The sequence below is a fragment of the Pelodiscus sinensis genome, chromosome 10, assembly GCF_049634645.1.
Source record: "Pelodiscus sinensis isolate JC-2024 chromosome 10, ASM4963464v1, whole genome shotgun sequence".
NCBI classification, from domain to species: Eukaryota; Metazoa; Chordata; order Testudines; family Trionychidae; genus Pelodiscus; species Pelodiscus sinensis.
This window is the reverse complement of record NC_134720.1, coordinates 5613739-5640990: the sequence shown is the minus strand read 5'-3', so window position 1 is coordinate 5640990 and position 27252 is coordinate 5613739. Positions and strand designations below refer to the sequence as shown.

Here is a 27252-nt window from a genome sequence, read left to right as displayed (position 1 = left end):
TTTGTGTCTACACTGTCATGTCGACGAAGGAGCTTGCTTTGTCAACAGACCTGGATGCAGTCCAAATGCTCTTTGTTGACAGAAGCTTTGTCAACAGTATCTGTTGACACAACTTCTGTTGACAAAAGCCTGTAGTCTAGACGTACCCTAAGAGGCTGGGTCTGCCGCCCTTTTGTTGAGTAATACCTCTTTCCATAAGTGGTACTATTGAAACAACCCTGAAGAACCCAGATTTTTCCAATCTATATATTCTGCTTCTGGGTCTGCTTTGGTTGTCAAATACCTTGAAGCTTCAGTCTGTTTTTTTATCGTTTTTATAGTTTAATTTTTTTAAGAGATTTTATGTGGCTGGCTCTTATTTCCCCACAGGTCAGCAGCATTCCTCATTGGCTTTTGGAGTCTAGTAATTGAGAGGGGGTTGGGAATCCTGATTTTTGAGTTTTGTCCCAGGTCTGCTCTGATTTGTTGTGTTGCTTTGGACAGACCTCCTAACACCTGTGCGCTTAGGTTTACTCCTCTGAGTTTGCTGTATAGTAAAAGTTCTTACCTATCTTATGATTGTTGGAAAATCTACACCCTGAGGCTACGTCTACCCTACATACTTCTTGCGCAAGAGCATGTCCACACCTCAAAGCATATCGTAAAAGCCTTGCAGTGTAGACGTAGACTGAGTGATGTAGATATATCGACCAAGCCCATAATGTAGACAGTGCAGTGTCAGTAGGTGGGCTTCTCTCATCAACATAACTAATGTTTCCTGGGGAGGTGGATTACCTACGCTGATGGAAACAGCTCTCCTGTTGACATAGTAGTGTCTCTCACTAAGTGCTACAACTGCACCGCTGTGAGCCTAGACAAGCTCTCAATATGCCTTTTTTCCAAGTTCTGAAAGACTTAATTGGTACCGGTTGAACCTCTGTGGTCTGGGACACTCTGATCTGGCAACATCTATGTTGCTTGACCAAAGAGCCCCAGCCAGAGGGGTTGCAAGCAACTGGGAGTGGAGCCGGCAAGCAGCCTGGAGGGCTAGTGGCCTGGGATGGGAGCCCTTCTAGCTGGCTAGGAAGTGGATCCGCTGCCCCCGCCGACTGGGGATGCGGAGCTGGCAGCGGCCAGGGTGGGAAGCCGCACTGGCCAGACCAGTGTGGCAGCCATGAGTGAAGCCCTGCCACCTGCTGGGGGCAGCATATCAGCTGGGCCAGTGGCCTGGATGGGAGGGCTGGGAGAGCCCCACGCTTGACCTCTTTTGGTCCAGCAAACTCCCTTCTTTGGGACTACTGAGATCTCAAGGGTGCTGGACCAGGAGGTCTAACCTGTAGTTCAATTCATACATTTAAAAGGAAATTTTGAACGCTTGGGAAGTGGAGCCACAGATTTGGAAGGTGGAGGACTTGGACAAGGTAAGGGGGCAGAGACTTGGGCCAACAGCTGTGGCTGAAGGTGTGGGGCTCCCTTTTCACCTTCTGTGGTGGCTGGCCCAGGCACTAGCTGTGCCCCCGAATATTCTTCCATGCCCATCTGAGGGGTAAACCTCAGTTTGAGGGCCTTTGCTCTAGAGTGCAAGTGTTCTTGTGCTATATGTACAACAGATTCTACTGGGATAGAATCTTGACATTCTGGTGTTCTTGTTGGCTTGTTTCCTATAAAAATGTATTTCCATGCTTGTGACCCATCTTTTTAGCATTTTGGTTCAGAAGGTAAGCCAGAGAGCAATTCTGTAGTTGTATTTAAAATTACTATTCCAGCCCTGTTGAATTGCTAGCTAATACTCTCTAATAATCACAAAAAAAGTATCAACTTAGAACACTGATGGGCAACCTGAAGCCTGAGGGCAACTTGTGGGCCATCTGGGCTATGCCTGGCTTGCTAGGGATGTTAGATAGCAGGTGATAGAATAGTTGAGTAACCACATGAATTCTTATCGGTTACTCAGCTATTCTGTAGTCCCCAGGAGTGGGGCTGGCAGCCAGTGCACTGTATCAGAGGCAGCAGCACAGGGTGCCAGGCAGGAGGCGGTTCGCGAGGGGAGCCAGTTTAAAAACTATACAGATGCAGCAGCACGGGGTGGCAGCAGCCCTATGTCCATGGGGGTTCCAAGCTCTCCACGGACAGAGGCTTCAGCGCAGGGGGAGAGGACCAAGGCTGCTGCGGAGCAGCCTCAGTCTGTGGCGGCCCAGCAGCAGCCACCGCCACCCCTGCCTGTGGCAGGCTCAAGCTCCCTACAGATAGAGGCTGCTCCACCTCCCTCAGAGGTCCTTCTGTCCACAGCAAGCCTGGGCCTCCCACGGACAAAGGCTGGTCCCCAGCAGCAGCGCCTGTCCGCAGGTAGCTCAAGCTCCCCCCTGCCCAACCCCTGCAGAGACCTCCCCTCACCCCCCCATTCACGCATCCTCCCCCTTGTCTTTGATACAGAGGCAGCAAGCAGGGTGGGAAATACATGTAGTAGACAAGATTAACTAGTAAGCCTAGGCTTATCAGTTAATCATATTGTTGACTACATGTCAACATACCTATGGCCTGCAAGACATTTTCTTTACCATTGCCCACATGCTTGGTTACCAGATGGTGATACTGATGGACAAAAACTCAACCCTAATGCAACATGCACATAAAGCAAGGGCATGCGAACTGAGGTGCATGCTTATTGCACGACACATTGACTGTGACCGTGTGCTCCCTCTGCATCCAATCAAAGTGCTGCTGCAGTTCAATCAACATTCCACAAATTCTAGGAACAGAAGTGCCGTTAGCAAAACTAACCTATTCCAGGAGTCCGTCCTGGTTACGAGAGTCTTGCGGCCCGCTCAGTAGCCTAGATTGCCATTTGCTGACTTAGAATCATAGAACCACAGTGTTAGAAGGGGATCACAAGGATCATCTACCTTACCCCTCTGCCAAGATGCATGATTTGTTGTCTAAACCATCCAAGACAGATGAGTATCCATCCTTTTTTTTTTTTTTTTAAAACCTCCAGTGAAGGAGTTTGTAAAACTATATTTTAGGGAGACTGGTTTCATTTTAAAACAACACCTTCCTACTCTTGTTCAGTGTCTCCTCTCCACACCCAATTCACATACTGGTATAGAACAAGGTTCTCTTAGTTCTTATATGCTTCTGGGTTTATTTTTTGTAATTTGCTCATTTGTATAGTAACTTCTGTGTAAGCTCACTAAAGTCTTCATGTTTCTATCCTTTCAAGAATATTTTTATTTGAAATAATCTCCTTTAATTTTCTTTCAACAACATACAATAGGGAGAAAACACAGGGGACTGGAAAGTATGTTACTCTATATCCTCTATGTAAATTATGCTCCCAAATTCTAATAGCTGTTATAGTGGTGATATAGCTTTTGCTTCCATATTACTATTCCAGCTAAAGATAAAAAATTCAGCATTACAACTGATTTTCAGGAATGCATTTCTTCTTAATCTTACAGCTTTTGGAAACTTTCTATATAATTCTATTTTAAAATGTCAGGGTTTTTTTGTTATTAAGGATTGACCTAATTCTATGAGAGTCTTCTCTGGAAACATTCTATAAACATTTTTTCTAGAATTGTGTAGATGACTGTTCAGATGGCTTCTGTATAGATTTTCTCTGGCTCTGTGTTTTAACATACAGGCAGTCCCCAGGTTACGTACAAGATAGGGACTGTAGGTTTGTTCTTAAGTTGAATTTGTATGTAAGTCGCAACTGGTACATATTGTAGGGGAAACTCTAGCCAAACATTTCTCCAGAGCTCAGTTTTATTCTCCCACACCTCACTTCTCTCAGTCCTTTATTCTCAAGCTGAGGTGTCTGCTGAGAAAAGCCGCTCCGCGTCTCCCTGGTCTGCTGGGGGGGTGGGCGCTAGCTTTGCGTCTCCCTGGTCTACTGGGGGGAAGCAGCTAGTGCGGGGTTGCCTCACCCCGTTTGTAAGTAGGGATCCGATCCATGTAACCCGGGGACTGCCTGTAGTAGATTGTGTAGTAAAGGGACTGAATAGCTGAAAAACCTTCATTCTGTGTTTTAGTGCACTATAACTACATAAAATGTAAATAGTATATACAGGTTGGACCTCCTTGGTCTGGCTCTCTCTAGACCTGACCAGATATGAGCAAGGGGATTTGCTGGACCAGAGGAGATCCCCTCTACCAACCCCCCAGCCTGCTGCCAGCTCTGCTTCCAGAACTGGCTGGTCACTCTGCTTCTGGCCTCAGCTTGGCTGGCTGCTTGGCTGCCACAGTCCCGGCCCCCGTCAGGCTTCCAGCTGTTGGCCCTTCCCAACTCTTGGGGCTCTCTGGCCTGCTGGACCACAGATGTTGCTGGACCAGAGTGTCTGGTTTAGGGAGATGCAACCTGTACTTTATTTAAATTTGTGTGTGGTTTTTTTTTTTTTTTTATTAACTTAGTGCTAGTTAAGCTGTATATTGATGGGTCTGCCCAGTGTTCCTGCAGATGGTTAATGCATTACACATTGGAGCATAGTTATAGTAGAGCCTGATCTTTGGACTGTGAATTACGTGGCATCTGTATGCTCTTGCTTAATGGCTGGAGAAAGTCTCTGCATCACCCTGCAGAAATTGCTTCAAGAGCATTGCTATGTGGGAAGGAGTGGAAATGAGAGGGAATTTCGTGCAAATCTCTTTGCCTATTAAACATCCTTTCATTCTGCACTGGAACAAAGTGTCGATCTTTAGGTTAAATGTGATTTACATTGGATTGAGGATTGCCAGTTTTGGTTGGATGTATTTCTGGATACATCCTCCCATGATATTAATCTTTAAATCCTTGGGATTTGGGAACCCTAATTGCTGTGTACATAACTCTGTATAAAAATGATTACACCTATCATTTAAACCTTATGATTAATCCTTTTTGGATGACATAGCTGCCCTTTAACAAATATTTTGTTCTAATTATTCAGCACTAGAAGATTTACCCAGCATTGCTTGGGTCCTTAACTTTTTTTTCTTCCATTTTTGAATCATGGCTCTGGGGTGGAGCCAGGGATGATGGGTTCGGTATTCAGGCTTCACCTGGATAGAGGACTACCCCAGCCTGCTCTCACCAGAGCCACTTGGGGTCAGGTTAGAAGCATCTTTCCATGGCCACTGCAGCTTCAGCTGACACAAGTGAGGGAGGGGTGCATGTCCCCTGGCAGGTTTGTTTGCCCCCTCACTCCACAGCCAGAGTGAGGAATGCAGCAAACTCTACTTTGCTCTGGCTCCCTGATGAAGGGGAACAGCCAACAAAGTCCTATATGAATGGGGGAAGACTTCAGCTCCCTCTCCCCCTCCTCCCTCCCAGCTCTCCGTAAAGGGTGCTTGGTGGGGGTGGTAGGCTTGGGGCTGGGACATGCCAAGCCAGCCCCTTTCACTTGCCTCCTGATTGTTTTCTGTATGGTTTTCGGAGAAGCAATCCCGTTCCAGGTAACTCCCATTTTCCTGACACAACCAAGCCCTAACCTTGCTTTGTTATGATAAGAGGAAGCTGTAATTTAGTGGTTCTAGCTCATACTGTTTAGGAGAGGTCTTGAATAGACAAGCTAACTCACTCAAATATATATTAGATTAGTTTGGTAATTCATAGGCAAAAAAGTACTTGGTTTTTAACATTTAATTACAAAAAGACCCAATACAACAAGAATAATTACAGCATATAAAGATTGAAAAATGGGGATATATTAACTCCTGTGTGATAAGTCTAGATTACTTTTATAGAAGAATCTATTTGTTCCTTTTGAGATGTACAAGAAAACTTCAGTACACTCTCCCTTCCCCTTGCAGTATATAGATATAAAACTTGGTTGATGACATTATCTGACATCCCCATTTCTGTTGGGAAAAGTAGGTAATTAAGTATAGCTTTGATATAAATTAACTATAAAAATCACATGAAAGGTTACATATTTTTAAAAGGTCAGGAAATGGGACATTAAGATTTTCGTGGTAACATTTAAAATCTGCAATATTCTCCAGAGGTGTTAAATAATTCTTTTGTGTTTAAAAAATGCCAACTTTACAGGAATCCTACTTCTGGCTCTTGTTTTCAGCATAAGACAAACTGAGAATTTGAGCTCTATGATTTTTATCCTTCCGAGTCGCTGATAACTGAGCAAATGTCCATTCTCACACCCTCCCCACGCTCTAACATGTTGATTTGGGAGTGACTCAAGTCCTTCTAGAACTTTGTGTTCGATTTTTCTTGACCTCAGTCAGCTAAAGAGCTCTGTGGGAACTATGCATCAGATCTCCATTCATGCTCCATCTCTGCTGATTGTACTGGTTTTGAAGAGAAATGTATTCTCTGTTCCAATAAAATATAATATTATTCTAAACAAAATTGTTGTGGTGTTTGATCTAGTTGGCCCTGATGCACTGTGACCAGGGTATTTTTTTTTTCTGTTTTTTGTCTGGGCTATCAGTTTGGTATTCATATGCTTCTGTGCTCAGTTGAGCCAGTTTTTGATGGGCCTAGCTACATTTTTTTAACATACATTTGATGCTTCATTTTAGCTTTGCAGGATATTCCCCTTTTGAGCTTTGTGCTAAGCATCTCTGTGATGCTTCAGCAGTTGAAACAGAGTCTTGCTTTTCAAACTTTTAGGATTCAATATCTCATGTGATATATCATGAATTACTTGACTGACTACTTGTGTCAAAGCTTTCTTAATTACTGTGGCATTTTTCCTCTTCCATAGCTCTCTTTAAAGTTTGTTGTTCTCTTTGTCTCAATAGGAAGGCATGAAGGAAGCTCAGCAAAATCAAGAAATATACATGTAGCCATACAGTGTCCTTCATGGACAGACACAAGTGCTGCATTGTGCTCTTAAAAGCATCATTTTCTGAGAGAAACACTTGTATGGTCACATCACCTAGAGCTGTTAATTAAACAATAGCAGAAACACCTAACGTATCTCCCAGAAGTGTCCACTAGAGCAGTCCTTAAAAGGTGGCCCAGCGCGTATAGGATATATTCTCAAAGTAAAAGCCTCCAGCAAGAGAAACAGTACTTAAGTGTTGGCCTCAGCCATCTAGCTGGACCTATTAATTCTTTGAACCCATCAGTCCCACTGTCGTAGCTGCTATGAATTAATCTGTGATATTCCATAGGTTGAACTTGCCTCCTTGTGTCAGGGCTTCAGTATGTTTAGCGAGGAGCTGAGTGCCCCTGCAGACAGGGGCTGCTGCCACCAAGCAGCCCCTGTTCATGGCAGCCAGGGCTGATTGCTGCGGCTCTGCATTTTAAATGTAAGAGCCTGGCGGCTCTTTCTACATTTAAAATGCAGAGCCGCAGCGTGGGTGGCTCCAAATTGTATCAACTAAATGATTAGCCTGATAACCACATTTTAACATCCTTACTTCACTTCCAGAGTGTCATGGGGAGGAGGTGATAAGTTAAACCCGTCAATCTTTTAGCTCCCTGAACAAAACCAAATCTCAACAGTGACTGATCAATCCCTGTATCCCTGCAATGCACTGGAGAGAATCTTAATATATTAACTATATCAGTTCAGGAAAAGGACCTTGGCATCACGTTATGACCTCTGTTCAATATACAGCTGCAATTCAAAACAGACATGCACGAGTACAACTAAAGAAAACAAGATTCTAAAATGCATAAGGAATGGGATGCAGAATAATGGCAAATGTGGTTTGCCCTCATGGAATACTGTATATGGTACTGGATTATTTAATCTTAAACAAAAAAAAGTTGTAGGATTAGGTAAACTAAATTTTGAAAGAAAAAATAAATTATAGGGCATAAAATAGCTCTCGTGAAGAGAAGTTGGAACGGCTCTCTTTGGAGGAGACCAATAAGAAGGACCATGTTAAAAGTGTAGAAAAGTTGGAGTTAGAGCATCTGTTTCCCCCTTTTTTGTGGCACAAGAATAAATTCAATTAAGTTGAAAAGGGACAAATCAAAATCTAATGAAGGGAAATACTTTTTCCACAACACAAGACACCAACTAGAATTCATTGCTGGAAGATATTGAAGTCAAGAGCTACAAAGACTTAACAACTGGACATTTGTAACAAGAATGTCCAGAGTTGTTATAGTAAATAGTTATCTGCGTCTGTTGCTGTACTAATTTAACAACCAGCGTCTGGTCTTTTTCAGCTTAAGATTTATGCTTAGTAGCCCTATCATTACCACTGCATACCTTTACAAAGCACAATTACTTAGGTTTAGCCTATTAGTTGAAACACATTTCCATTGTTGGAGGTGCCAACATTTTCCTGATATCAAGTTCTATTCTAGTTTAGAGCATCTCATATAATTTTGCCAGTTCCTATTTTAAATTGCTTTTTGCTGAAGGGCACACCTTTTATAAATTGGAGATATGTATTAGTATTGTATTAGTGGAAGCATGGTCTATTTTTGTGTATTATATATAATGTTGCATACATAATTGTCTGAGGTTTGTTTGCATGAATTTGAGTTGCCTGCATAGTTTGCTCATGAATAGCAAAGCCAAAATAAGTGTAGATAAATCTTTACTGTCAAACTATATATTTTGTATGTATGTGTATATAAAATAATATATTTCATGTTACACATGGGAAAACATATTTTAAAACCAATGTTTGAGAGTTTTTAGATTTTTATTAGGGATATTATTTTGTCTCCACCTGTAAAGACCTGCTATGTTAGTCACCTTGAGTTCTTGTGTACAAGACTCAACCATGAAACCCTCCAAAACTCTATAGATTGTAATGTCCTTGCCATAGCTAGAAGAAAATGCTGGGTTTCTGTTGGAGAGAGGGTACTCCTCCTTTGATTTACATTAACCAACCATTTCTAGTAGTGTAGAACCTTATTTTTAGGTGTTTCTCAAACTTTTGAGACCTGGCTTATGCTTGAAAGTTTTATTGTAACTGGTTCAGCTAGGGATGTGTGTGGCTTTTTACTAAAGTAGTTGTGCTTTAGTGTGGGTGTAGTTATATTGATGTAAAAGTGATTTAGGCCTTCTGCCTTCATCTATGGGAATAGCTTTGCAAGTACAAAGAACATTTTTACTGCTGTAACTCCATCCACACTAAGGTCTATGCCAGGCCTGTACTAGGAGTGCTTTATTGGTATGCTTATATCAATACACTGTACTGGTAAAGCATGTCTAATGCAGTTGCAGCTTATATTGGCAAAAGTGTAGTTTTGCTGTTATGATGTCTAGAGATTTCAGCATAGTGCTGTCAGATCAGGGATCAATGCCTGTTCACGTTCCTGACAGCTGTGCCAACACAAGTCTGTAGTGTAGACCTTGCTTAGTCCACACTTGAATATTGAATATTTTACTAGTATAATTCTTTCAAGGTTCTGTGTTCTATGGATTTTTTAAAACAAAATAGTTATACCAGGAAAAAGCTGTAATACGGACACAGTATTCCAATATAAAGGTGACTTATGCTAGTATAATTATTCTCATGCCTGTATGGGAATAGCTGCTTGCATAACTTCATCTACACTGGGCGCAATACAGGTTTAACTATAACATTGCCATTAAAATGGTACATTTTTGTAGCGTACACAAGGCCTTAGTCTTCAAGTGGGTTGGGAATTCTATGTGTTCTTTTCAGAGATGAGGAAATTACTTGCAGGGATTCAGCTATCATATAGGCTTCCTATTCATCCACCCATTTCCCCTACAATTTGGAGAGATATTTTAACTATTATTTAAAGTTTGGTCTTGTATTACATAGTTAGAAAATTTGAACCTTTTCCTTGTTTTTATAAGCTGCTTTTTTAAGGGAGCTTTTTTTCCCTGTGTAATTGAGGATCAATTGGACTAGGAAGGTTCTAGACTCTAAGCTGAGGCACTGGTAGTTGGTCAATATGAGGGTGACAAGTCCCTCTACCTTGACTGCCAGTCCCTCATAATGCCACTAAACCCTTAAAGCAAGAGGAATTCCTGACCTCTGGTGTTCTGTCAACTTCAGATTGGAGAATAGTTATTCCGTGTAATATTTAAAAAAACATATATAAGTAAGTCTCTTGTGTTTAATAGATACATGACTTTTGCAGTGTGAACACTGATTTTTGAGTGCTAAGTATTTAATTGTAGTCTCTTACAAAACTAGTTTTTAAGCCATAGAAATTAAATGTTTTATACATTAGATGTCTTTAGAACAATGGTTCTCAGTCGGGGTATGTGTACCACAAGGATAAACAGAGGTCTCCTGGGGATACATCAACTCATCTTACTTCACTTGCTTTACAGCAGGCTATAGAGCCTTGCAGCAGGACTGGGATCCTGTGAGTCCCACGGAACCTCCTGCCATAACAGTGGGAAAGGGATACAAATTCAACAAATAATGTGGCAGTAGATGTTGCGGTGGAGTGTAGCGGGAAGAGAGCAGGATTTCAAAAATAAGTCCTCTTGCATTACAAAGAATGGGAATGCCCCAGCCAAAAGCCATTGTTTTCCAGCTGGCCAGCTCTGAAGGACACGTTGCTGCCAACAGCAGCGTAGAAGTAAGGTGGCACAGTATGGTATTGCCACCCTTACTTCAGTGTTGCTGCTAGCAGTGTTGCTGTCTTCAGAGCTGAGTGGTCAGAGGTTTTTAAGTGAGGTGAAACTTGAGATATTCAAGACCAGTCAGACTCCTGAAAAGGGCAGAGTAGTCCAGAAAGGCTGAAAAACACTGCTTTAGAAGACTGGAGGAGATGGTGATATCCAAATCGCCTATATTTTAAGCTGCACCTTTTCCAGACTCAACTGAGAAAAATACATTGAGGGTGCAATGTATTTTGTGGTCACTATTTCTGTTCACCCACCAAAATTTACTGTAAATATTAAGTCTTGAATTTCCTGATTGTTGCTAAAGTAAAAAAAGCTTTAAGATTTTGAAGAAATCTTTTTACATTATTAGAAAAAAAAATCTCAGCATTCTGAGGTTGTGGAAGTGTGTTTTTGTTTTGTTTTTACCTCCAGAGAACAACTTGAAGGGATTTTCCTACGGTTACCATATTTGAACTTTAAAAAAAGAGAACGTTCCTGAGAGGGAGTGTATCTGTATCAGTATCTATCAACTCACATTGTATTAATGTGCTTCCTCTCAGGAGTGTCCTCTTTTTTGAAAGTTCAAATATGGTAACCCTAATTTTCCTCAAACTTTCTGCAGGAGAAAAATCTGTCTGGGCTGAGGTTAAACAAAGGAATTTCAATCCATGGGAGAATTTCTTAGGAATTTATAATTAAAGTCCTGCGTGTACCTCTTTTGGGTTGTGCTCATGAGTCTCTAAGGTGCTCCAGAACTATTCATTGTTTTTAAAAAACTTTTTTTCCATAGTATAAGCTGATTTTCCACTAATGACAAGTAACTTTAGTCTTTATAGGAGATCTCCACACTAGGAAACTTAAAGGTTCCCAAGTATGTCTTCATAGGCAAAGATATATAGTAACATGGAATAATGAGCTTTGAGAAACAGAGAACATGTCTTCTCCTCAGAGTTAGTGAATTAATTCGATACTTCCAAAACTGGGGAAGAGAAAAAGTCCATAAAGAGTTGTCATTCTTACATCCTTTTATGCCTTATCCCATGGATACATTAGAATGTGCAGAAGCCTTTGCTTAATATTAAATTATCTATTTTCAAAGGTTGATATTTCTGTGGGAACCTTAAATATCAGAAAATTCAAAAGTTATGTGTAAACAAATATCACTGTTTCTTTAAATCTTTCATTTTATTTTAGCATCAAAGAAATATGCTAGTGCATTTAACTATGCTAATTTACAATGGTACATTTAAAAATGCAACCACAGGAGCAAACATTCGAATGATCACGTCAGGCACTTGTATGTGTTTGTTTTGGTTCTTTTTATGATAATCATATCACTGTCTGGAGGAAATATACACTTCCATCAGACACTAGGGATCAGTGGGTGCTTATATGAGAGGTATTGGGGAGCTTTTGATAGAGCTGTCGGGAGTGGGATAGAACACTCATGGATAATTTTAACCTATAATTTTATAAGAATATGAATTAAGGTATCTAGAGCATATCAAGAGTAGAAGAGTCTCTTGTACTCCTCAGAACATGCAAAATTTCAGATAAACAGGCTGGGAAGGTGTGGTGGGAAAGACTTCCATGTTTAAGTGCCTTCTGATAACACCATAACAATAAAAAGATGTATGTTAGCCATTTAGCCTTTATGTTGGCACAGGAAACACCAGCAGATGATGATATCTTATTGACGCCACTTTCAAATTGTAGAATACTGCAATTTCATGCTATTGCAATGCCCCAGAATGCACCCAAAATGAATAGAATAAGTTGACTGGAGGATTTACCCAGCATTGCTCAAGTCCTTATCAGAAATATATTTTTTTTCATTTAAATCATTGCTTTGGGATGAGGCTGGGGAGGAAGGGTTCAGTATGAAGGTTGCCCCAAGGAGAGAGGACAACCCCAACTCTCTGTCACTGCAGCAGCTTGGGGCCACGCGGGCACATCCGGGGGGGGGGGGGGAACAGATAAATTCTCTCAAATATAGTAATAGCTATCCCTTTCTCCATCCCTGCCCACTGCTGGTCCAAAGGGACTATACCTATCTTGGTCCCTATCTCTGGCCCCTTCTTGCCCCCCTGTGGTCATTCTGTAGAATAACTCCCTCCTGCCAGACCTCTCCCTTTCCATTTTATGAGAAACAATCAAATACCACTCAAATCCCATCATCCTGACACAAAGAAACCATGACCTTGCTTCAAGTTATAAAAAGAAGCTGCATACCAAGTTTGGTGGTCCTCGCTCTGACTGTTCAGGAGGAGTTCTTGAACAAATGAACTCGCAAATAGACAGATGGACACACATTTCTAAAATCTATAGTTAGAAGATAAACAATCCTCCTCATACACTGGATAGATCCCTTTCTCCTCATCCTTATTTCCTTCTAAGTTTAGATGGACCAGTCTGGCATTTTCCCAGCTGATTTTCACTCTTATTGGACATGTACTTAAAACATGGGTTCTCAACGTAGACAGAATTTCCAGAGGCGTCACAAGCAAGAACATTGCTTATCACCCTCCCTTTCTTTATTGCTAGGCAGAAGGATGGGGGAAGGAGGAGAGGAGGGCGGATGTTACCAAACTTTTTTTTCTTCTGTATCATCCTTCCTTCCCAATTCTATTTTTCTTACCTAATGGGCCTGGCTCCTTACATCAAAGAACAGTAAAAGCTTTTCTGGGCTACCAGCAGTGGCTAGGTAAGATGGAGTACAGCTTTTTCTTGAAGATGTCAACTCTGTATGATTTTAGAAGGGGAGGCTGGGACAGAGCTAAGTTTCTCTATGGCCTTTTTAGTGGCCTTTGAGTTTGGCTTTGCAATAGCTGTAAAGTCTCTGCAGAACTCTGTCCCTTCTCATTTGTAGATCAGAGGAACAGACAAGTTCAACTGCACTTGGGGTGAAGGTTAGCTAAACTATTCACCATAAGAAGTGGATTTTTTTCTAACTCTTGATTGAAATAAGCTTTATTAGCGAAATGCAGGCCTGACATTGAGGGTGGGGGTAAATGGGACAGTTACCCCAGGCACTTTAAATTGCTGTTCCAGTGCTGCCTGGCTCATGCTCTGGGCAGCGCTAAGAGTTTGGGGGAGAGGGGGGCACTCTGGGCTGCCTGGGGGCCTGCATGGGGCACTTCGGGCGGGCTGCTCCCAGCCCTGCCCCTTCCAGGAGTGAGACCCACCCTCCCTCCTCCTTGTCCAGGGGCCCAAGAAAGCTGTCGGGACCCCTGGTTAAATGAATAATTTTGTCCCAATAGAATACAAACTGCAGTGTATGTACAATGCCTTCTTGTAAGATTTTTTTTTTGTACTCGAGAGTGCAGAGAAGTGTCATTAATGGTAATCTTTGTTTACATACACACTTTGAAGAGAAGAGATTTGGTGCATATTTTTAAATAAAAATGGTAACATATTTGAAAATAAGCAGTTTTCCCCTAATTTTTAAATTTTATCAAGAGAATTTAATGTTGCATAAAGTGCCAGACAGTTTGCTTTAGAAATGGAAATGCTTTATCAGGCAGGAGCCGCATAATAAAAAAAATAGTTTTTATTTCACCGCTGTGCCTATGCCCTTCAGTCCTGATCTAGAAGAAGAGGGAAGTACGCGTAGGAGGGAAATGATGGTTCAGACTTTATGCCAAGGTAGTCTTTAGTACTGTGTTGATACTTCCAGGAGTGGTGTGGATATCTGTATGCTAATACCCTGCTGGGACAACCAACTTAATTCACATATTTTCAGCTGAGTATATATCAGATAGCAACTACTCCTGGTTACCACCAATCTGAACCAGTGACCTAGAGATGAAAGGCCATTTGTGTCTCATTATTAGTCTCTTAAACAGTCCATTATTTTCTTGCTTAACTCCTTTCCAGAAGGCATTCATCATAAACTGAATTGTTTAATATAGTTTTATCTTAAAGTTTTATTTGTTTTTAATGTTTGCATACATTGTGTAAGTTTGACTCTGCATGGAATAGGACAGGAGTAAATGCTAGTGTTTTGCATGTGCTGGCAAGGTGCATAGCCATAATTCACAGTACTGTAGAACAGTGGTTTTCAAACGACGGGTCATGGCCCAGTATTGGGTTGTGGAATGTCAGGCTCCGGGGTCTCGTTGCTACGGGCTGATCAGTAGGCGTGCTAAGGCAGGCTTCCTGCTTGTCCTGACCCTGCTGACTGCGCTGCGCCCCACAAGCGGCCAGCAGCAGGCCCAGCTCACAGGTGAAGGTTGGGGGCTGAAGAGCACATAAGGCTCCATGCACTGCTTCTGCCCTGAGCACTAACTCTACACTCTCTGCTGCTCTCTGCTTCTGGGGCGCAGCATGGTCTGTGGTCCCAGGACAGGCAGGAAGCTGCCTTAGCACCACTGCTGACTGGGAGTCGCTCAAGGTAAGGCCCAGTCCTGCCCCAACCCCAAAGCTGAAGCTCTCATCTTCAGCCCCACTCCAGAGCCCACACATAGTCCAGTTTTGTTCAACTAGGTAATAAGGAAAAATAGTTTGAAAACCACTGCTGTAGAAACTATGTGGAAGCACTTTGATGCAAGAGAATATAATGAATTCTGTCTTGCTAATGTAGAGGCACAATCTGCTCTAGGATGTACTATTTCTGGAAAAACTGGGTACTAATGAAGTTATACATGTCCATGCTGCCCAGTCTCCCATAGAGAGGGACTGTTGCTCTTAAAATTAAATATTTTTCAGGCCATGTTATGTAGCCTTCTATGTTGACCTGTATCTGTAAAGTGTTTTCATCTGAAGCAGATTTCAGGTCTGCTGCTTTAGTTTCAAGATAATTACTTTTCCCTGTTCCATTTTTACTGATGTACCCTGCCTCCTTATTTTAGTTACTCATTTTCCTATTTGAGGATAAAACAATTCCTCAGATGTGCTGTCTTTTTTTAGCCATCATATGTGATTCCCTTAAAGTTTCATCATAGTTTCAGTTCATTATCAACATTGTCATAACTGGATTTCCGAGATGAGAATCCTTTTTAAATCTATATTTATATTTTTGATGCATGACTAATACTTTTCACAGTGGAGAAAAGATTGAATATTCTCCTGTGTCTCTCAAGGTAGCCTCTTGCTGCATCACTTAACTGTGCTTTGTTGTATTTTTTGTGATCATGCTAATTTCAGTGAATATGTACAAGTTTGCCATACCAAGCAAGTTGATTACAAAGCTTTCTCAGCTCATTTAGGTGTTTTTGTAGTTCATTAATTTTTCCTTATTCAGACTTATCTCATTTGAGAAAATTTAAGATGAAATTAATTTCAACAACTGTTGAGTAGGATAAACTTAAGTAGATGTTTGTAATCTACACGTTGGACAGGTTATAAATAAATTCACAATATGCCGCTCTGCTTAAGTGGTAGACTGTCCAAAGAACTTAATTTAATTTAAAACGGTAATCCACTTGAACCCATCAGGATAATTAACTGTCCTTATAGCTTTAAGGTGGTACATTGGTACATGAGGCCACTGTTTCAAAACTAAATATGACATGGGTATATTGTAGGAGGTGACAGAGGTAGGACTTTGCATTGTGGTTGGTGGGTTGCATGGAACATGTCATGTTCTTTACGTTATAAAAATGAAGGTGGGAACTATCTGTTTTAAAAAGGGTTAGTGCAGGAGAATATTATATTGTTTGGTTAATGTATGAAATGACAAAAAAATCAGTTCCTCTTGCAGGAAAAAGTCCCTGTAATCTGTAAACAGTGGCCATATAGGAGGAAAATGGTTCCCCAAGAAAAAATCGATAGGGGAAATGAGGACCCTGAGTAGTTCAGGCATGGTTGAGTGCTCTTTTAGGAGATAACCCAGCATTAAGCTGCCATTGACTCTTCTGGTTTATAAGGGAAGGATTATGCTCCAGTGTATGTTACAGAACACCCAATCAAAGACAACAATATCCTACTCCAAGCTCTTTTCTCTCCAAAAGCTTTAATTTCCTCTGAAATAAATATATATATATATAATTTCACCTTTTTAGCACAGGAAAAATTGAAAATAATAAAATATTAGGCTTTGGCTTTTTGGGTTTATGTGCTGGTTTAATGGCTCTCATGCTCTTGCATGCTAATATCACCGGTATTCCCCAGCCAAACTCACAACCATGAAAAAAGCGTGTCGGACTGTGAAATCTGGTCTTTTATGTGCTTTTACCCTCTACTATACAGATTTCATAAAGTAGAGTGGCGTTTCTCAAATTGAGGGCCCTGGCCCAAAAGGAAGGGTGGGTGGGTGGGTAGCGGGGAGAGATGGGCAAGTTACAGTATTGCAAACCTTACTTCTGAGCTGCCCTCAGAGTTGGGTGGCCGGAAAGTACTGGGTGCTGACTGAAGACCCAGCTCTGCGTGCAGTAGCTTAGAAGTAAGGGTGGCAATACTGTTGGGCCAGCTGCCCAGCTCTGAAGGTAGTGCCACCACCAGCACCAGCTCAGAAGTAAAGATAGCAGTACCGCCAACTCCTCCCCCTACAATAATCTTGCAAACCTCTCTACCCTCCCCAGGTCCTTTTCTGGTCAGATTCCCTGCAATTATAGCACCCTGACATTTAAGATTTAAATAGCTGAAATCATGTAATTTACAATTTAAAAAAATCCCATGACCAAAATGGACTGAAATTGGCAGGGCCCAAACCCTAGACAAGATCAGAGTTTGAGTGCAATCTGGGGATTTCTGCTGCTTAGTTGGCAAGTTTTGAGAGAACTGCTGAGGTCCTCAGAGCCCTCCTCCAATTTTTAATATATATATTTTTTTTAGAAGTTCAATGTAGCTTATCAGGGAGTGTCATCTCCATGTCCTCCAACTGTATCTGTTTTGTAGGTCTATTACTAATGAATTTTATTAACAGAACCAGATTCCTTAAATGTGTTTTTGTTTTATCTAAATTTTTAAAACATGTTTTCTAGATTAGGAATCTTCTCATGAGTATAACTAAACATTTTTGGTGGAAACATATTCCTATGACTCCACAACAGGAATTTACTCTGAGCAGACTTTAGCTGCAGCAATTTCTGTTTCAGATGTTAGAGGACATAATTTTGGTGGTATATCTAGGCATATGTAATGACATCCAAGATGTTTTGCCAGGCATTTCCTTTATGGCAATGGTATTAAAATACAATTTTCTGCCTCTAGACAGAAATCTTTCATAGTGTTCTAACATAAGTTCTGATCCCTGCAAACAAGCATCAGATGGAGAGCTATAACTGGAATGCGCGCACTCAATATTTTTCTGAAAACCTCCACATCATCCGCTCTCCAAAAATCTACACATTTCAATATTTGTTACAAAATACCTCATTCTACATTTTGCCAGATCGATTAGTGAGTAATACAGTAAGTAGAGTTCACAGTGCACTGAAAACTGCCACTAACTATCACCATAACCTTAATGAATATTATTGGAAGGGAATTATTTAAAATCCCTATGTTTGATGGGGAATCCGATTAATGTGGTTTTCATGGATATGGATTCTTTAGTCCACTTAAACTAGGAAGGATCATAGCTAATATCACTGGTGTAATAGAGTCCATCCTAAATTCCTATGTTCTCTGGAAACTGGTCCTAAATTCCACAGCAAACCCTTTGATTTCTCCCCTCTTCTCCTCCCTTCATTTCTCTGGTTGAATCTCATTAAATTCTGTTACAGCTTCAAGTAAATTCAAAAACTCTTATTTTAAACCTACATAGTACAATCTGCAATATGCATTATATTATTTTTTGTCATCACATTGAACACAAATCTTCCTTTTTTATGTTTTTCATTGCTACACAATTTTATAATAATGCAAAACTGCAGAATCTGTCTGATTGGAAAGCTGGAAGGTTTGGTAGCCAGTGGTGATAGATGAGAGCATTGGCCAACATTTTAAAAAATAGATACTAAAGTTAAGCTCCTAAATCCATGTGTAGGCACCTATTTGATGAGATAGCTGATCCATCCTTTCTATAATTAAGTCACTCATGTAAGTGCTTAAATATAGTTATAGAAGCTTAACTTTAGGTGCCCTTTTTAATATTTTGGTCATTTACTGCTTTTTTATTTATAATGGAAAAAAGGGGTGTTCTTACTATGTTGAACATCAGTGAAACAGTATTGATTATAACATATGGGGTTTCATTTTGACATTCCATTGAGATTAGTGGAGGGAGTTAATGTCTTTTTAGAACAATTTTTTCAGGCTTTGTGCAGACTCAGAGAGAGGGTATTAGTTTATTTTACATTTGATTCACATTTGGAAGATTTGCTTTGCAAACCACAAGGACTGGAAACCTTCCATTTTTTTAATATGGTAGCTTTGAATGTTTCCTTTTTTTAAAAAATAGCCAAATCCAGCATTATAACTTGATTCTGCATCTTATTAAACCACAAAACCATGGAAATCCTAGGGTCATACTCTTATCATAAGGCCAGACTTTTCTTTGTCTTTCAAATTACATTTCCTTCTATCCTAAAAGACCTCTTATCCTTTGTTATACAATTTCTTGGAAATGAATTATGGAAGAAGTTATAGAATTGTATATCAGATCGGACCACTGGTCCATCTTGTCAAATGTCTTGTCTGAAGGCCTGATCCAGGATCCACTAAGGACAATAAACCCTTGTTGACATCAGTGAACGCTTGGTTAGGTCCTATGACAGTGGCCAGTATCAGATGCTGCAGAGGAAGGTGTAAGCAGACTTATAATATACAAATATGGAATAACGTCCTTATATGGAAAGTTGTTTAACTCTCGTTACATAATAGATGGCTTATGTCCTGATGCATGAGGATTTATATACCTTATGTCTGTTACTTATTTAATGTTTCTTGTATAATGTTTAATTCTTATTTTACCTTTTCATGTAAATTACTATTGCAAATAAACATTTCTCTTCAATAAATAGTGAGCGTGTTGCTGCTTTAAAGGTACATTGGCTAACTGTAATCTGAATTGGGGAAGTGTGCTTAGCCATGAGTACTTAAACAGGGACTTGGGACCACAAAATGTGAGGATAACCTCCTTTTTTGTCAGGACCTAATTAGTACTAATAAACAGTAATAGTTTCTGCAATCAGAATTTTAACAGGTAATTGAGAGCTGAAAAACACCCAAGAAGCTGTCATTTCCACATAAACACTTTTTAAAACTATCTTTTTCCTTCTGTACAGCCTGACTGCTCTGCTTCAGTGGCATTTCATTGGAGCTGAAGCTGATATTCCTTTCTGTTTGCTGGTTATGAATAATAAATATTGTGTACAATTCCATTATTGGAATTGACTGCCTCTGCTCTGTGCTCTCATGCACCCTGTACCATGTTATTCTTTACAAGGCATGGTAATGTCTCTGAATTGTGCGAGACATTAGTGCATCAATTTTGGCTAAGAACCGGTTAAATAAATTACAGTAGAATAGCAGGAAATTCTACACTTTATCAGGACAATAGACATATATGGGAATGCATTTCTTGTCACAAATTGATACAGGTGTCTTTTTTTAAGTATGGTGATCATTTTGAATGTATAACTTAATCTTTAATTAGAAATACTGAAACATACATATCACATTATTGATGTACTGTTCTTGTTATTTGAGAACAACTATTCCATGTCTTAGTAATGAAACTTCCATTACTTCTTTATTTCTGTTACACTGTCCTTTGTCCAGCTTAACTATTCATTCACAGATATAGTTTTAAAATGCATGTGGCAGAGCATCAGAATCTCACCATTTTCTAACCTTTCCTGCATATTAGACCAGTGGAATTGATGAGCAACATAGAGGAACTATGTGTACCTGGAAAAGTACCTTTGTCTAAAGTGAAAAGATAGGTGTGGCTCTGTCTTCAATGGCAGGGGCTAACATTGAACAGAATAATTTTAATCAGGCTCTAAAATATTCAATGCTTAAGACATCCATTTCTTCCTGTTACTTTTTCCCCAGTAAGAGGAAAAGTTATTCACTTCCACTGAAGCACTAATCTAGAGCATCACTTTAGAAAACTGAATATCTGCGAATGATAGCACATCTGAAATGGTAGATATTTTAAATTTGGTAACTTTTGTCCCTGTTCAAAGCAGGATAGCACTGGCATTTACCTCTGTAAAGGCACTCAGGCTACAATCCTGTAAAGCGCTTAAGCATCCACTTTCATTAAACATGTGAGTAGTCCCATTATGGTTAAGAATATGTTCAAGTGTTTTGTTGAACAGTAGACTGAAACTGGCAGGATTGAACCCTACTTAGTGCTCATTCCTGCCAGTTACTAAATGACCCATTGTTCCATGACCATATGTAGCTTTTTTCACTCCAGTCATATAGGGAGAGAACATACAGAAAACGTTACAAAATATTTGAGTGGTTTATAATTCCAGTTGGGGGGCTGGGTGGGGCGGAAGTCCCAGTTACTGTTCAATTGCTAATAACCATATATGAGATTTAAAGATTCTCACCCAATTCTTCACAAATCTTACGTCTCACATCTGCACAGCCATAAATTTTAATTTCTGTACTACTGAGGGGGAAGCCATCCCTGAGATGTACAGAATATTAAAAAGATTTGCAGGACTGTTTCGCTCCTAAGTGTTTCTTATGAACAAAAGGTCAGCGCACCTTCTGAGACAAGAGTGCTATATTCTGCTGTTAGGATTTTTTCAAGGGGCATCAGCATATGGGAATAGGATGTGCAAATGCTAAACTGAATTAGAGAAACACAGAATTTTAGGCTGTTTTTATTTCTCACCTTTGTTATGATTATATCATCCTCTCGTGTAGTCTGGGATATGGGTGACATCCCTTCTATCTAGATAGGCCTTTTTTGCTAACATTCATTTATATCTTTGTCTCCATTTTATAGCTGAATAATACACAGTTTATTGGGAAAAAATCCCATCCTGTGCAACAGCTTAAATTTTCTAACCAGGGCTAAACACAGTTGTAAATCCCTGAAAAGTGGCATTTGTAGTAGAAGGATAGACAAAAGCTAGCATCAGGAGAATGCTATAGTTGATATGTTAAGATAGCGATGATACAAGAAACATTCACCACTGACAAATCCTCTAGCAATCTGCCCAGGCACCAGGTTTGCGTGCACGGTCGTGAAGAGCTCATATCCAGGGAAGGTTGCCATGGGCAAATTTAAAAAAAATCCTTTCTCAGGTCAGCAAGATCTAGAGATGCTCTGGAAGCAATATTTTTAATCCATTTAAGATAGGAAAGGGATATTTCCTATTGTTCTGTATGTACTTCCTTCCAAACTTTAAACGAAACTGTGCTGAGTGGCAGCAGAAGAAAGGTTTCTGCAATCTGGAGTCTTTGAACAGAAGGAAGTGAAAAGCTGAAAACTGAAGGAAGCTCCAAGATGCCTCTAAAAGGGAGGATCGTTCTCAGAACATGAAGACAATATAGTGAGAGAACACACTACTTTTTTAATTCCTGAAAGAGTCTCACCCTCACTGATTTGGTAGCATTGATCAGTGTTACCAAACTATAAACGTCAGTTCAGAATAGTAATAAGTAGGGTTTTTGTTAGATATGGTGTGAATTCTGTTCGTGAACAAAATCTGTTCTCTTACTTGACAGTGCTGGGCTAAGAAATTAAGGCATGACCTCCAGGTTACAGAGAATAGTATCCCCGAAACCTCTAGTGTGTGTGTGTGGGGGGGGGTGGGGGCGTTAATATAGTAAGTCATCTTAAAATTCAGCTTTATAGTACTTCTAACAGTATGGAGACTATTAGTAAATGAAGTGTCAGGTGATTCCGTTAAATTATGCAGTTTGTGTGTGTTTGTGTGTGTGTGTGTGTGTGTCAGTTTTCTTCTAAGAGAATTAGTTCTCTTGGGGATACCTACTACAAGGTTCTGAATGAAAGGCTTCAATTATCATTGATTTCAATAGAAATGGAGGATGCTTGAAATATTGCCAGATCAAGCTTTTGCAGAATTTGCATTTTAAAAAAAACAAACCCAAAACTTCCTTTAAAGTATAAAATAAATTGTACTGTCTTGTGATAAATTTGTTATGACAGTACTGAAATGATGTGAAATTGTGTTCAGTGTTCACAATATATATGCAGTATTGCAGGTATTTTTATTAGGATCATTAGTTATATGCAATAAAGTAAGATGCTGTGGGTAAAGATTCACTGTATACACATAATTTTTAAAAAACTGTGCTAAAGTGTGGGGAAAATAGAAATATGTGCAAAAGGCATATGTACGTAGCTTCTAAATCAAAATGAATTTAAAATATTTCACAACATTTGTAATTTTTGGCAGGGAGGGGAAAGATATAGCAAAGGTTGAGCATAGTAATAAACTGAAGGCAATATATGTATATTTGACATTTATAACCTAGGTATATAAGAATACTACCAAATATATAGGCACATTATAAATAGCTATTAAAAATGAGTAATGTTTCCTTTTGTTTATATAACATGCCATATGTCCAATAAATTATATCTATACAAATGACAAAAGGCCGGAGAAATCTTTAAATATCTAATAATTTGAGATTATACAATTCTTCATATTGGTGACATGCTGAATGTGACCAATCAGACACTACTTCAGTTAAGCCTACTTAGATATAGTTTGTGGCAGTTTTCACCTTTTTAAAATATAATCCTGACAATCTATTGGGAGGAAGCATGTTTAATAATCCAGTGTTTTAACTGGTCATATAAGGCCTTAACTGCAGTCAGCTATGAGTTATGGATCAGGCCTTTATTCCACATGTAGAAAGAATTCTTATAGAAATAATTGTTTTGTATCTAGACTATTTAGGTATTGACTAATACTCAATATTTTTCACACTTTTTTTCATAAGCTGTATTGGGCAGATTTTTGCCCATGTAAAACAGGTTTTAGACTATTTTCCCACACACATTCATAATTTTAAGTGTGTTTAGATTATACAAAGTTTAATTCTCCCTTTAACAATTTTTGGATAATTGTTGGCTATATTTTCTCAATTTATTATTTGAACGTGTGTGTATGTATATGAATATTACATTTTGCAATACTTCTACCACATTAATTATGCATTTTTCTTTTTGAAGGAGGGCACGTTTGTCAATGTTCCCTATTATGTGTGAACATTTTTTGGGGTGTTGGGGAACAATTTGTCTAAAAGTATCAAGACTTTCCCAAAGAAGTCTGATATTAATATACTGAACTCATCATGAAAGGACTTGAATAGGCTAACCAAGTCTAAAAGCCTTCAAAAGGTCTGTCTTTCTATCTTAGGTACCTATAGTGGTTCCTGTTAGCGTAGTATCTTAGTGCTTTGCACTCTGAAGTAAACTGTACCTCACAGAGATGTTGTGAAGTAAAGCACTGTAATCCTCATCTTTTTTTAGAGATGGACTGACACACAGGATAAGTGACATACCAAAGATCACATAGGCAGTCTGTGGCGAGCAGGAACATGAACCCAGGTGTTCCCCCAGTCCTAGGCCAGTACTCTAATCACTGGACTCTCAGGGCACGTCTACATCACAGGGCAAAAGTCGAATTAAGATACGCAACTTCAGCTACGTCAATTGCGCAGCAGGAAGTCGAAGGAAGAACACTTTCTTCAACTTCCCTTACTCCTCATGAAATGAGGATTACAGGAGTCGGAGTAAAAAGTCTCCCATCTTGATCTTATTTTGAAATAATAGGTTGCTGTGTTGAAGTGCATTTTATTCTTTTGAAATAATGTCAGTTATTCCAAAATAACGCTGCTGTGTAGACATACCATCAGTGTTTAAAATCGTAAATACCATCAGTGTTCAAAACTCCTTCTCCTCCCACTCCGAAATCCTCCTCTCAAGATTATTTAGTTACAGATCTATTACTGTCACAGCAAAGAGTGTATTTTTTTCTCCTCGTGTTCATTATTGCCAATCCTGGAAAAGTTGTAGCTAAGGGATCCAAAAAGCTAGCTGGTTTTTGTCCAAAATTTGACACTGCCAGCCAAGCAAGTAATCCTTCACTGTGAGTCTCAAAGATTAAATCCCTAAAGGCAGGAAGGCGGGGTGCTATTTTGACTACCCATAAAAAGGACACTCAATTTTTTTCCAGTTATTGCTTTGGTCAGGTTATGTGGGCTATGGATTGGACTGCTTCAAACAAGAAACTGCAATCCCTTAGGGCTTGTCTCCACTACATGGTGGATTCATGCTGCAGCATTTGATCCACTGATGGTTGATTATTGCATTTGATTAGACATGATAAATCAATTTCTGAGCGCTCTCCCATCGACTCGGTACTCTACCAGGACGAGAAAAGTAGCCAGAGTCAACAGGAGAGCAGTCTTCACTGATCTTATCATGAAGAAGACATTATAGTATGTCAGCTTCAGCTATGCTCTTTGTGTAACTGAAATTATGTAAGTTAGACTGCTGGGGGGGTGGGAAGAGTTGGTGTAGACAAGGCTTTAGATTCTTCAGGTGGCTTTATGCCTTCTCAAGGGATAAGTCTGTGTTTTTCCTAGTCCCTAAAATTCTGACTTTTCTGTGATATCCCAGAACCTTCTCTTCTTGAATGCCACTGCCCAGTACCCACTGAATTAGTGAGACAAGCTACATGTATTAGAGTAGCATACTAGAGTGTTTTGGCTCTTCTGTGCTACATAGCTTATGTGACCAGGACCTTGGTAAGGTGATTATAGAAATTAGCTTCTGAGGAAGATATTGAACCTTGTTCCTTCTGTTAAATAGACTCTTTTAAAAATAGACTTACTTGCAACTTTTTGTGGTGTTATCCAAGCTTTTCCTCAGGTATGGCCATATCTCTTATTACCTTATGGGTGTCGTGGCTATGAACTTGAGCTGGTGATCTTACATCTAAAGCTGCCTTTGTCTGTCTGCTTGTCTTTCTTTTGAGGGAAAACATTTTGAAAATAGCCTAACTCATGAAATTTTCAAAGAAAAACCTGAATGTGTAGGTCCTGTGCGTAGACTTCAGGATGCCATGCCCCTGCTGATCAAAGCAAAAATAGCTCTTTGTTTTCCTTTCAGTACTTCTGCTTCGCTCAGCCAGGTATTTAGGAACAAGAGAGACCAACCCAACTCCAGCCAAATTTGGAACTAGCCTTCATATTTCTGCATTTTCTGGATTCTGTAATGGTGTATTTGAACTCCTTGCTGTGAGCATGTTTTCATGTAATACATAGTTTCCCCAGCATTAACTATTCAGCCACCTTTTACCTCAGGCCAAGCTTTCTGTCTAATCTATCTTTGCCTCTGGAGCTGAAGTCATCTTTTATTCTGGTGGGTGAAGAATGATAATGTCCACCAAGGGTTATGCTGAGTTGCCTTAATTAGACAGGGCACACATCTGTCAGTCTGGAATGTCTCCTTTTGGCTACATTAAAGTGTGGGCCCTCTGGGTTCTGACAGATTGGGCCATCATTAACAGTCTTGTTTAGAATGCAGTTCACCACTTCACCTAGGGCCTGTGACCTAGATATAAAATAACCAAAAAGATGTAGCCTCGTTTTCCTCTCCCAGCAGAATCGGGTGGGGAGTAAGCCATGCACCACAAGACTCCCCTCTGGTGGTAGGCACAACTTGTGACAAGACTCTTCACTCTGCCAGCTTGAGGATGATGCTCTTGTGGCCCTAAAAATTGGAAGGACAATTCTGTCTTCTGGAAGAGTGATGGAGGAGGGTCAGGCTCGCTCTTGCAGTTTTCCTTGTCTGGACAAGATAGTGATTAAAACTGTTCCCCATGTTTCTCTCTCTACCCTCAGGTGGTTTCCCCCATCCCTTTTGGGCCAAGAAGATTTTCTCTGTTCATTCTGTCCAGCCCCCAAAAATCAGAAAGTTCAGTTATCTGTTGAGATGAAAATATCTATCTCAGAATAATTGTAGAAATTAGAATGTAAGTTTCTAGCTGCCTTCAGAAAGCATTTGCTCACTTTTTTCCTAACTACCCAGGTGATCTTCCTTTTGGCATTTAATATTACTGTTGGCATTTCCACTGAGTGGGCCAGCATAGAGATATTGTAGAAAGAAATTATATTTCTTCACTTTTTATTTATTGCCTCCAAATTCCTATATTGCAGCCCAGACACCTCAGCATACTGTACTGCTGTGAATAACAGTTGAAAACTTTTTCTTGTCTGAAATACAGAATCTCTAAATGACAAGGTCAGACAGCCTATTTATTGGGATGTGATGGCATACATTTTTATTTTTTTCTATCTTCACTTGGTGCTAGGAAAATGTGAATTTGTTGTCTGGGCCGGTATAAGGGACTTTGAGAAACCAAATTAACAAGTTAAAAAAAATTATTAGCCAGTCATGGTCTAATTTCTTTTGCCTGTTACCTTTTCTTGTAGGTATTGCAGTGGAGGGTGTTAACAGCTTGCACTCACACAGGGCTTTTATTCCCCAAGAAATTGCAAAAGCAAAGTGATATATTTCCATGTTACTACTACAAGGCAGACACTTCAGAAATGTTTAACATAATATTACACAATGGTTTAGGACCAAAGGCTAAAAATATGCCAGTTGAAACTTCCAATATTAAATAGGTGGAGTCAGCTTTGTATTTCTAATAAAAAGCATGAAAGCTGAGAGAGAAACTATTTCAAGTGATTTGTAAAGAGTGTAATGCAATACAGAAAACTAGTGACAGTGCTATTTTAAAATAGCAGTATAGAGTTTAAGATCACGCCATGCTTTGTGGTGTGTGTTCATCCAATTTTGGGCTAGATATGATTTAGTTCACAGGTTTTTTCTGAAATTCCTAAATGAGTGACTTTCTATTCCCAACAG

General features: G+C 39.8%; 1 protein-coding gene across 7 annotated transcripts in view; it reads left to right on the top strand.

The window, feature by feature from the left end:
* The window catches only part of WDR33 (WD repeat domain 33), an 88833-nt gene that overhangs the window by 43458 nt on the left and 18123 nt on the right, over nucleotides 1-27252 (top strand). Inside the window, exon 8 of one of the 7 annotated variants that reach the window (XM_075937453.1) lies at nucleotides 6008-27246. The exons of 5 other annotated variants lie outside the window; for them this stretch is intronic. In XM_075937453.1, the coding sequence (XP_075793568.1) occupies nucleotides 6008-6090 (83 nt within the window). In that variant the 3' untranslated portion in view covers nucleotides 6091-27246. Of the gene's footprint in view, nucleotides 1-6007; nucleotides 27247-27252 lie in introns of those variants that run through there. One more of the 7 variants, XM_075937454.1, reaches the window with a different exon arrangement.